At 39.9% G+C, this 13,193-nt stretch overlaps 1 protein-coding gene across 1 annotated transcript in view; it reads right to left on the bottom strand.

Annotated features, from left to right (window-relative positions):
* The window catches only part of kdsr (3-ketodihydrosphingosine reductase), a 106,397-nt gene extending 97,213 nt beyond the window's left edge, over window positions 1-9,184 (bottom strand). Inside the window, exon 1 of the mRNA XM_051928828.1 lies at window positions 8,833-9,184. Coding sequence (XP_051784788.1) covers window positions 8,833-9,057 — 225 coding nt within the window. The 5' untranslated portion in view covers window positions 9,058-9,184. The remainder of the gene's footprint in view (window positions 1-8,832) is intronic.
* Window positions 9,185-13,193: the final 4,009 nt, after the last annotated feature.

Raw genomic sequence — 13,193 nt, 5'->3', positions numbered from 1 at the left:
GCAACGTAAAATAAGAAATGAGGCGCCGCGACCACAGAAAAATGGAGTCAGACGCCGGCGACGCACACAGCGCCGCACGAAGCCCGTTGCACACGAAACGGGACACACACAAAGAGGAGGATTCAACAAGCCCCTAGCACACAAAAAAAAGAAGCTGCGAGCGCCACACAAAGTCCATTGGACATGAAACGGGACAGACTACGGACATAGCACACGAAACGTTCACAAAAACGACGATTCAGACCCACGACCACACTAACATAAATAAGAAATGACACACAAAGCCCCATTTCTGAAGGAACTGTCCGTATTAAACATATGTCATCTCAACACGTTCACACTATGCAGCATAGGTGGATCTCATTACAATGAGGCACTATTAACTGTTCAACCGCAGAAAAGGCTCCATATTAACAGTGAGTGCGATCCTCCTTATTACTTATCCATATTTCTCACGCTGAAGAACAAACAAGTCATGAATCCACGATCACGGGTACAAAACGATACGGCTCGGATAACGGGACCAAACACACGAACCCGCATGAAAAAACAAAACACACGTCGGCGCCTAAAACGGCACAAGCAAAAGATACACGTCACTAGGGCTGGGCGATTAATTGAAAAGTAATCGAAATCGACATTCAGAACCTATAATCGATCAAATTTTTCCAGGTCGATTATTTCGATTACTTTACCTTTAAAAACACTACCGCGTGTGGAGTCACGTAACCCCGCTCCGTTACGTTATTCCGCCGACATGTCGAGCATGGAGAGCTTAAACACTGACACAACTGAGCAACAAGAGCAGCTTGTACCAAAGAAAAACGCAGTCTCCGTCATTTGGACACATTTTGGCTTCAGTAAGGATGACATCGAACAAAATGAAGTCAGATGTAGACACTGTAGAAAAACAGTTTCGACGCCCAAAGGTAACACCACCAATTTGTTTCAACACTTGAAGCACAATCACGTTACTGAATATGAACAGTGCATGGCTCAAAAAAAAAAACAAAAAGGGACTGACAAGCGCCCAGCAACAAGTGCCTCCGCAAAGCAGATGTCGATAACACAAGCGTTCACAAATTCCACACAGTATGAGAAGAGTTCAAGAAGATGGAAAGAAATAACTGACGCTATTTGTTATTACATCGCAAAGGATATGACTCCCTTGGCTACAGTGGAGCAAAGCGGGTTTAAACACCTCGTTAAAACTCGAGACAGAAGATACACTGTGCCATCGCGATCACATTTTTCTAAAACTGTGCTGCCAGACATGTACAAGACATGTTGTAAAAATGTAGCTGCTGAACTGAGATGCCTTGAGACGGCATATTTTCCAGCCGATCACACGGCAGATATGATTGCGCAAGGTCTGAAAGATATGCTTTTTGAATGGGACCTCGCGGAAGAAAAACTTTCAGCCATTACGACAGACAACGGTGCTAATGTTGTCAAAGCTGCTGCGCTTAATGGATGGTTACGGCAGCAGTGTTTTGGACACCGCCTACACCTTGCAATTGGTAAGTACACGTCAGCTTAATTAAATATAATAGCATAAAAGCAAAAGAGGTCATTAGGAAGCTTTTTTTAAAGGGAGTGAGGCAACACCTTCAGCAAGTTCAGCTACACCCATTCTGTCACTTCAGCAATCGCTAGAAGCAGAGATGAGCAGCTATTTGGTGTCCCCCATGCTGGATAGTGAGGCAAATCCACTGGACTGGTGGAGGAAGCATCATGTACACTTTCCCACTCTAAGTAAGGTGGCAAAAAAGTATCTCTGCATACCAGCTACTAGCTCTCCATCAGAGCGGGTTTTCAGTTCGGGCGGAAACATTGTTACATGCCTCAGGTCCTGCCTGAAACCTGAAAAGGTTAACTTGCTCGTGTTTCTTAGTAAGAACTTAGAGTAAATTCATGTTCATATAGTGACATGACAAGATCGCCAAGATCACCTCATGCAACAGTGTTTAGAGAATTCTATTTTCATTACAACAATCTGTTGTTTACATTGATACATTGCACATTAAAATATTTGTTTACAGAAGATGCAAGAAATGCACTGTTTAAAATATTATTTACAGGATATATAAGAGTTATTTTATTTAGAAGAGATACTGCTTATTTTCTACTTTTAATAAGAAAAACATTGAAAATAATTAATTTTGTTTCCAAAAGTGCAAGTTATTTATTTTTACTTTTTTCATAAGAACAAAGTGACTGTTCGTTTTAGGCAATGTGTGCTTTAATTTCAGTTGTTCAACATTGATGTTCAATAAATAATCACAGAGAGTAGATAGTGTGTTTCCTTCAATTATTTTAAAATCAAGTAATGCACCCTTCATTCAAAAATCTCTCACTTGTAATATGTGAGCATATTTACTGTACAAAACTTGTCAGTGAACTATGAGGGCAAATAAATAAATAAATAAATAAATAAAATAATCGTTCATTAATCGTAATCGAGTTAAAATGTTCAATTAATCGAGATTTTGATTTTAGGCCAAATCGCCCAGCCCTACACGTCACGGACATCAATGCCAGACACCTGCTAAACGCTTGCGCCACTTAGCTGACAACGTGTTCAATAATGAGTCCACTATTCAGGAAAATTCATTGGGATTAATGAATGTCATTTGCAATCATTGTCATTCACTTAACTTCCCTGAAGAAACAACTGGCAATACAAGTAATGAATTTACACGTTGTTGTCAAAAGGGTCAAATTAGACTGCCTCCTTTACATTCATATCCTGAATATCTACAGAAGCTTCTAACTAACGATGTACCTGAAAATAAAAACTTTATGAACTGCATTAGATCCTACAATAGTTCATTTGCTCTTGCATCTACCGGAGTAAATATCAGGCCACCAAAAGGCAATGGCCCATACTGTGAGACACAAAGCCCCATTTCTGAACAAACCGTCCAAATTAAACATACGTCATCTGAACACATTCAAATTATGCAGCATACGTGGATCTCATTACACTGATGCACTATTAACCGTTCAACCACAGAAAAGGCTCCATATTAACAGTGAGTGCGATCCTCCTTATTACTTATCCATATTTCTAACGCTGAAGAACAAACAAGTCATAAATTCACGATCACGGGTACAAAACGATGCGGCTCGAGTGACGGGACCAAACACACGAACCCGCATAAAAAAAAACAATACATGTCGGCGCATACAACGCGCTTCTGAAACCCCGGAAGAAAAAATGTCTCGGCTCCAAAAACGCAAAGCTCAACTAACACAGTTACAGACACGAGCGCAGATGGACAGACACAATGAACGAAAACGCATGCAGCGCGCGTCTCAAAGTGCTGCATTGAAACAGGCAAGGGTTCAAAACGAAACACCTCAAGTCTCAGAGATACAAAAACGGCAGCGAAGGGACAAAATAAATAAACGCAGACGTCTACAACGCGCATCTGAAATGCCGGAAAACAAGCAGGCAAGACTCCAAAAAGAGAAAGCTCCACTAACCGACATACAAAAACGGGCAAGGCTCAATACAAACAATGAACGCCGTAAACTGCAACGGGCTTCTCACACAGCACAGGCAAATCGATTACAGCTCCAGAATAGCACGTCCCAAATCCTGCACATACAACGACGCGCCTCTCAAACGGCACAGACAAAACATACACGTCAAGGACATCAACGACAGACACCTGCTAAACGATTGCGCCAGTTAGCTGACAACGCGTTCAATAATGACTCCACTATTCATGAAAATTCATTAGGATTAATAAATGTCATTTGCAATCATTGTCATTCACTTAACTTCCCTGAAAAAACTGGCAATACAAGTAATGAATTTACACCTTGTTGTCAAAAGGGTCAAATTAGACTACCTCCTTTACATTCATATCCTGAATATCTACAGAAGCTTCTAACTAACGAAGTACCTGAAAGTAAAAACTTTATGAACTGCATTAGATCCTACAATAGTTCATTTGCTTTTGCATCTAATGGCATCCAGTCACTTACTCAACACCATTGATAAACTTCTACAAACGTTGATGAATAATAATATTCCCTTTGGAGAAAAGGTACTTTTATTAGGAGGAGAATATACACAGTACTTAGCTATTGTTCCACATGCCATGCGCTCGGCTATTCTTCACTCCACCTTAAAACACGCAGACAATTGGTATTGCTTTCAAAAGAGTTTCGGAGATATTTGGAACAGCAATCTCATTACACCAAATACCCCTTTTAACACAACGAACTATATTATGTCCAAAAAATATTGATGTTGATCACATTAATAACCACGTCATTTCATTACTTCCAGGAGAGGCACAGCTCTTTCTAAGCTCTGACAAAGTTGACTCTGCTGACGACAATGACCATCTTAATTTCCCCTTACAATATTTAAACACTATTAACCCAGCCGGATTACCACAACACAATCTTAGCCTTAAAAACGGAACAATAATCATGCTATTAAGAAACCTTACCACTAAACAGGATTTATGCAATGGTACACGTTTAGTCGTCAACACCATGCCACACAATATTATTCAAGCGACAGTTCTTACAGGATCACACGCTAACAATACTGTTCTGATTCCTAAAATTGACCTTACAAGTTCTGACCTGGAATTAGCTTTTACACTGAAACGCCGACAGTTCCCCATTTAACCTGCATTTGCCATGACCATCAACAAATCACAAGGACAAACCATAGACAAGGTTGGCATCTACCTCTCTGACCCCGTTTTTGGACACGGACAACAATGTTGCCTTCTCACGAGTTCGACGTTCATCTGACGTTAAAGTTAAAGTTATAAGTTCTCCATGCCAAGGAAAACTCATTCAAGGACAAGACACCATCTTTACTACTAATGTTGTGTACAAAGAAATTTTCCAATAAACCATTACACTGTGCCAAACACTTTATTGTTTGCTTTCTATATGCATCATCCACACCTTCACACTATTCTATATCTCATTCATACATCTCACTCTTTGTCATTTCCCAACACCAGGGGTTGGCGAGCGAAGCGAGCAGGGGGCGGAGCCCCCTAGTAGAAAAATAAACTACATGAATGATTGTTACCAAGAAAAATTCAAGAGACACTCAAAAAATACTGTGCTGTTTACTGAACAGTGAAAAATATAAACTAATCAAAATACAAGTCTTCTAAGAATAACAAAAAGTTAATTTACTAAAAGGTCTTCGGATAATTTGTTAAATTTGCTTTCTCATGCTAGGCTCTAAAGTACACACATTGTGAAACCTCATGACCTACACAGAGTGCACTTTGTAAGAGATTTCTAATTTATGTGCAAAGTTCATGTGATACTGTATTTCTCCTGCTTAATACAGAAACTGGACAGAGTGCTTAAAAACTGAATTCAAAGCCAATTAATCACAGGTTTAACCTCAAAGACAAATTCTGTGTGCAATGATGCATCAGTTATTAAACCCGTTTGTCATTCATTTTAGCTTTACAGAAAGGACTTCGATGAAGTATCTTTTAGGCTTAACATTCAAATAAGCAGAAGGTTTGTTATTTCTATATGCATGTTAAAAAAATGTCTATTTTAATTTATTATCAAACTTCTGCATCATATCTACTTTTTTGATATCCCCTTTATGTCAGCATTCTTTTCTATATGTCTCCTCCCGAGTATTTTATGCACTATGCTATGCATTCTCATTTACTGCCTTTTGCAAACAGTTGATAAAAGAAAATTACTTTGCAATAATGCTCACTTTGAAGGTCTCAAATGTAAATATATTCAGTGATGGAGAGTGCTATACAAGACTGTGGCCTCATTGCTGTGCTTAAGAAGTACTTTTCCTAAGATGCTATCTTCACCAAAATGTACTTGCTTGTAACAGTACCACTGGACTATAAAGATATAAAACAGAATAATTAAAAAATCAATCAATCAATCAATCTCCAAACACTGACACAATATAGTGTGTGAAAGTATTAAATTACATGTGGGATAAATGTCTTATAAAAATAAAACTGTTTGCATTGGTTTAATCTATCTATTGCTTAGTTTGTGCTTACAAGTGACACTGGCTGGTAGGACATTTTGTCACAATTTCAATCTTGCACTGAGAACATTACAAACTCATTAAATCAAGATGAACAATATTTGCTCTTTTAAAAGAAGCAATCAATTATGAGAGAAATCTTTAGACTACATTAAGTTTAATCTGGAGTGAAATAAAGTAAAATTGGCACAGTGTGTCTCCAGAGCAGCATAAGATTGCAACTGGTGAGACTTGCTGGATAAAAGGCTGTAGCAGGGAAGTTTAATGGGAACAACAGATTAAAAATGAGCACTCAATGAATAATATGGTGATTACTCACCAATCGATTTTATAGTAATATGCAATAAAAATTAAGAAACTCTCCAGTTTACCAGGCTTTTTTTGAACTAACAAAGTTGATTTCATTCCTTCCAGGCAAGTTATCTTTAAATATCATAACAGTGCCAATTTTATATGCTTTAAAAAAAAGTTAAAAGCATCTAATGAATTAAAGTCAAACACTGAGTCAATGATAGTATCTGAAGCTGTGGTTTTGTGGCTTGAGTTTCCTTAGCTTGCCAGGTCACAGTACTTGCCATCCTATGATCACACTGGAGGCTTTATAAGGCACTATGAACTAAGGCTTACACACTGTTGGCAGGTCTCAGCAAATAATATCCATTAACCAGTACGACTGGGTTCGAAGCCCATTCGTAGAATTTGACCCGTCCAAAGGACAGTTCACCTTGTCAGAAGAGGAACAGCTTGCTAGTGTTGCAAGTGACAGAACACTGAGCCTAAAGCACTCAGAGTTAAACCTGGATGCATTCTGGATGCTGGTTGAAAAGGAGTACCCATCAATTGCTCAGAAAGCTCTGCGACTGTTGGTACAGTTTTCAACTACTTACTTGTGCAAGTTTGGATTTTCAGCCTTAACCACAATTAAACACAAGAAGCGAGAACGACTATTGTCAGTCGAAGAAGAACTTCGTGTGTGTCTGTCTAAAACATGACCCAGAATTCAACTTATCAGCAAAAATCATCAAGCACAAATTTCTCATTGAACTTTTGACTACTGCGATGTAATGGTAACTATAATAAAAGCATCATCTTAAATTTCTGCTATAGATAATTGCGGATTTTAACTTTTATGTAACTTTTTAAAAAAATTGTTGTTAGTAATGCTTGGTGAACTGTGAATAGGCCGAACACAAATTTTGAAAATAGTATGATTAAACATAAAAGCTACGTTTCCGCTCATCTGGTTTATTACATGATATAGGACATACTGATGGATAATTTCACAGGGTTCCATGAGCAAGGTAACCATTCGCGCAGGGTTCCACTCCAGCAAAAAGGTTGAAAAACACTGAACTAAGCTATAAAGAAAAGTTATTCATGTTTCACTCTCTGTCTTCCTTGTGATCCTACTCAGGATTAAGAAGGTTTCAAAAATGGACTACACGTGCTGTTTTCTATTTCAGAATGATTAGTCCCATCTGATCTTAGTGATAAAAAAAACATCATTATTACAAAAGCTTCACTACCTGGGGATCTCCAAAACCCTCAGCATTAATACACTGCTCTACTCCATTCTAAAAAAGTAATGCAGGAAATTATATTTTCTCTTTTCCCCGTTGTCATTACCCTGTTTATGTGCTATGCTGTTGACTGCAGTAAGTGCCCCAAATGTAATTGTTTGAATGTTTTGAAAAAGATTATTACTTACTTTGGAGCAGTTTATGCCCCACATCAACATGTTTATCTTTATAGGGCGCTCTACATGGACGTCTGGCAGAAAGTGCTACAGAGTTCACTAAACTTACAGTACATAAAAGTATTAAAATTAAAAAATATAAAAATGTTGGTGGCAACTGAGAAGAAACGAATGCCCCAGGACGAAATGACAATACCTATCTTTAAAATCATAATATATAACATAGCATTTTCACACTTTGGTCCCCTGACTAGCCCAACCTTTAAAAGGTGATCGCGACAAAAAAAAAAAAAAACACACGCAAACACATTCGATTTGCTCAGGAAGAAATGCGAGAAGAATTAGCATATACTTTGGTCAAAGTCATTTGTTTCTAGTTCAGCTGGATTAGTTACTTACTTTTCATCCAGGAGTTTTACACTGTTGGCTTCACTTCTATTCGCCTCAGTCAACCACAATCGCAATACTCTAAGAAAGCACAGTAACCTGTGCGTTGTATAAAACATACAAACGTTACAATTTCACAGAATGAGAGCCAAGATCCCCAAACCCTCGGACCCTTTACGGTGGACACGTATTGTTCAGATGTATCTCTTTTTTATTTGCCCAGATGTTACGAGTAAAAAAAGGACTTTACCATACCATTTTTATTTGTTAAGCGCTTAAAAACACAGCATTACAACTGACCGAAGCGCTGTACAGTTAAAACAAGCAAGACTAAAAGCAAAATATTAAAAACAAACATTAAGAGAGAACTAAAACAGAGACACTAAAAAAACAGGTCAGGGGACCCAATAAAACAGAGAAATAGCAAAAAGCAAGTGGAAATAAGACAGGTTAAGAATTAAAAGCCAATGTGAAGAAGTGCGTTTTTAGGTGTGATTTGAATGTGGTGAAAAATAAACGTCAGAGTGAGGTGAAGTGACCTAATGAGCGGTACGAGATACATATGACGTTCACAGTCGAGAGTTTTAATGCTCTGTGTTGTCAGTCTCATCCGAAAGCAATTAAAGAAAACATGCTAATGAAAAATACTGCATAGTACTAACACAAACAGCAGGTAAAAGTCATTGCAAACTACCCCAACTGCCGGTCCCTACTTCGTACTTACCACCACATGGGCTCCGTTTAACTTAAGCGGCTTGGGGCTAATGAGTGGAGATACCATGTATAAGAGCAGCACGAAAGCCACAATGAAGGCGGCCACGACGAGCAGCATCGCTAAAGGCACCAACAGCCACCAGGAGTGCAATAAATGGGAGAGCCAACCAGAGACCGTAAAACTCAGAACTTCGTCCTGCAGTAGCTGCAAAGGCCAAAGCCAGGAGGTGGACATGAAGAAGCTAAGCACACTACAGCAGCACTATCTGTAAACTCGGATGGGAGTTTCCAAATGCAATCTACAGTTTCGCAAGATGTCAATAGCATTCGAGCGAGGCCCCAGGAAGCAAAACACAAAAAAGTCATTGAGGAGCAACAAACGGCGATGCGCAATGGCGCATGGGAATTGTAGTTCTAGAGGTCCATTGACTTTTTAAAGCGACTCGATTGTTCAACTACGTTTCCCAGAATTCTGTAAGGAAAGGAAATACGCTTTCTCCACCGGAAGGCAAAACCATTCATATTACTAGTTCCGGAGCGCGCAGAAATCCCGGACAAACTAAATTGCTTACTATTGGAGTTAATAGACGCGTTGATGTCTTTGTTTATAATTTTCCTAATCATAACAAAAATGTATCTATTTATTTCAGCATCAATAATTAGCTAATATATGAGCTGTATGCTACAATTGCTAATATGCTAGGTAGAAAAAGAGAAGCAAGTTAAATTAAAATATTGCACTAGCGATGGACAAGTCACATCAGCCAGGGACACATCACCAAAAGAACGAGCTGGTGTTACATCACCTATAAAAACGGCAACTCCGTACAGTCGCATGTGCATTTTCCAACTAGTGTGTCAAAAGGCAAGCAGTTCTTTTAAGGATTGAAATCCACTTCAAAGAGCTGTGTAAATAAAGAGTGGAGAATCCATCCGTTGTGGTGCTACAACAACGTTTATTTATATAGCACATTTTTATACAAAAAGTAGCTCAAAGTGCTTTACATAATGAAGAAAAGAAAAATAAAAGACAAAATAAATTAAAATAAGGCAACATTAGTTAACATAGAAAAGGAGTAAGGTCCGATGGCCAGGGTGGACAGAAAAAACAAAAAAAAAAACTCCAGAAAGCTGGAGAAAAAAATAAAATCTGTAGGGGTTCCAGGCCACGAGACCGCCCAGTCCCCTCTGGGCATTCTACCTAACATAAATGAAATAGTCCTCTTTGTAGTTAGGGTGCTAGGCCCCGACGCTACATTGGTGTCAGAAGCGGGACATAGAGCTGGGGAAAAGTGTGGCAGATCGAGGTGCCACTGACCCCAAGTGAGCTGTGAGAAGCAGGGCCAGTGGTAAAAATGCGCAGGCAAAGGACGAGGCAGGTATTGTGAAGGGTATTGGAGGGAGAGTCTCAAAGCTGAGATCCAGACGTGGAACGCGGTTTGCAGCTCCGGTTCAGTAAAGGAAAACAGCAAAGAGATCAGAATGTCTGCATCTCCACACAAGGAGGTTTGCCTAATTGCCTACAGCAGACCAGCGTTTAACATCTCTGTTGCACCGCATGACGGCACAGCACGCAATATCTCTACCGTGCCATCTGACAACCCAGCCCTCCCGATCCCTGCTGATGTGCCCTTAACACCGGCTGCATGATTGAAGTGGGAGAGAAGACCATCCCGCTGTTTTGACAAATTTGTGCGCCATTGCAAGAAGTTGGAAGTGGTCGCTGGGTGCACCAACTTTGAAGGGAGGGCTATACAACAGTGCTGGACAGGTTACATCAGTCAGAGATGAATCACCAAAAGAATGATCTGGCATAACATCAGCTATAGCAGAGAGATAGAGGTTGGAAGTGTGTGCGTTACTGCACCTACTACACGACAAACCATCTAGATTGGGACCTGCAAACAGTGGCTGGAGTGCCAATCCTGCAACCAACCCCCAAATTTTCCTTGTAAGTTGGAGGACCTGCTTGCATGGCTGGATGCAGGTTACCGCCATACCTAGGATGAAGCAATTACAAGTGAAGGACCTTGCTCAAGAGCCCAACAGAGGAGCGCCTATAAAAAATGGCAACTCTGCACAGTCGCACGTGCATTTTCCAACTAGTGCAGCAAAAGGCAAGCAGTCCTTTTAAGGATAGCAAGCCACCTCAAAAAGCCATGTAAAGAACAGAGAATCCATCCATTACTGTGCTTGGCCTCAACATTGCAATACAGTACCATAAGTTCAAGTGAGAAGTGCCAATGTGTCCGGTGATATTTGCCATTTATGGACATTTTTATCATCCATATTTAATGTATACATACATTTTTAGCTTTTATTATTTTTGTTTCTAGTTGTTCTTTCAATAATCTTTTCATTTCCTGAGTTTGCAATTTCTGCTATAGGCTTAATTGCTGACATCTATCCAGGTTTGGATGACATTGCAGGCCACAGCACATTCATGCATACACACTCCAGCTATATGGGGTAAATTTAGTGTCCAATACACTTTTCATGTACACTTCTGAGATATGTGAGAAGGCAGAAGTACACAGAAGAAAAACGCCAGGACACAGAGAGAAATAGTCCAATAACTTTGAAATCAAAATATAATTTTTGGAGCTATGAGAAGCTACCTTCGCACATTAACTGAAATGTAAGTGTTACCATGTGGTACTGCATGGCTGTCTTAACAGCATCATCGGTTGCCAGGCAAAGTAGTGCGCTGGGGCCCCTGTTTTGGTAGCAAAATAGAAACATACATAGGCATCAGAAACATCGTTGGCCCCTATGCTGCATGGCCCCCCGGCCACTGCCTATTGTGTCCATACGTTAAGATGGCCCTGGGTATTGGTGAGCACCTTGGGTTGGTTTCAGTGTTGTCTAAGCTGGGGATGATCCAGTGCTGATCCTTGTTGATGTGTTATTAGTACAGCGTTACGGTAACAAGACCAACTGCTGGGTTTAGCACCGTGGCAGTATGCCTCTGAAGAGACCGTCCAAGAGCAAGTGCAGGTGAAGTGGGCTTCTTAGAGTCAGAGAGGGGAACAAAGTTGCATACTAACTAGGACCACCTGGTGAGCAGGATTAACAGACTTAGTACGGTGGGTGATGCTACAAAATATATTCAGCTACAAGAAAGTATATTATGGATATGAAAAAGTATTTTTATGAAGTTAAAAATTTCGAAAATTAGTCTTCTTACCATAAATACGTACTAAGACCAGATCAACACGGAATCATCCTGAGCTCATAGCACACTGCAACTGACCCAAACTGGTTAGGAGTTTGTGAACTGTCAAGAGTGTAAGAATACTGTGTAACTATGAATCAGTTTGTTGTATGGATATATTACATTGGGTCATTTCCAATATATTGTTGAGGACCCGATCGGCTGGACCAGGCCAAGGGGGACTCCCACATAACACCTGGCTATTGTAGATAGATGGCCATTTCCTGGGGTTAGCACTGAACTGCATGTCTGCTTGGGGGGGGGGGGGTTGCCAACCAGAATCCTGAACTGTTTCATCATGTGGTGGGTGCAGCCATGTGCTGTATCAGTGCATACTCCCCATCCTGACCTGGGGCCTCATGTATAAACGGTGCGTATGCACAAAAATGTTGCGTACGCCCGTTTCCATGCTCACATCATGATGTATAAAAACTAAACTTGGTGTAAAGCCACGCACATTCTCACACCATCCTTAACCTGTGCATGTGCAAGTTTTTCGGCATGGTTTTGCAAACTGGCAACACCCAGCGTCAAAGCATGCTATTGTTCCTGTGTGGTTTCCCTTTATTTTTTAGATTCACATCCCAGACACAGCTCTATCTAATAAACTAATAAGCGATATGCAGTTAATTTCAGTGTAAGGCATCTGATTGTAATCAACCTGTAACAATATAATGGTGCACGGAATTGCCAAACTATTTCAAATACTATGCCTGCTTTTAGCGTTGTTAATCTCGTTGCACTACTCAGAGTATTTTAACCCACTTCATCTGAGTGTGGAATCACAGCTTCACAGCAGCTGATCGGAAAGAGGATTATCAGGATACAGCATCTAGCACACGCTGCCTAAGCATGCGCACAGTCTATTTGAACTTTTTCCATACAGCAAATGCTTCAGAGCCTTTCCTGTCAGGACCTGGCTGTTCAGAAGTAGTTTCATCAAGCTCTAAACGCACTCAGTCAGTCCATCAAGTGCTCCCGGTAGAAATGTTTGTACTTATAAGTTCAATTCCCTCATTTTAAACTTGCACTACAGTTGTAATATTGTACAACCAGAGCCACTTATTGTTTCATTTTTTTATCATATTATTATTGTTGTTGTTGTTATTTTATCATTTTATAGGAAAATAAGTTTATGGAGGATTTGCATATTGAAT

This window comes from Erpetoichthys calabaricus, chromosome 6 (genome assembly GCF_900747795.2).
Source record: "Erpetoichthys calabaricus chromosome 6, fErpCal1.3, whole genome shotgun sequence".
In the NCBI taxonomy this organism is placed as follows: Eukaryota; Metazoa; Chordata; class Cladistia; order Polypteriformes; family Polypteridae; genus Erpetoichthys; species Erpetoichthys calabaricus.
Note: the sequence above shows the minus strand (reverse complement) of the source record. Positions and strands in the feature narration are given on the sequence as shown.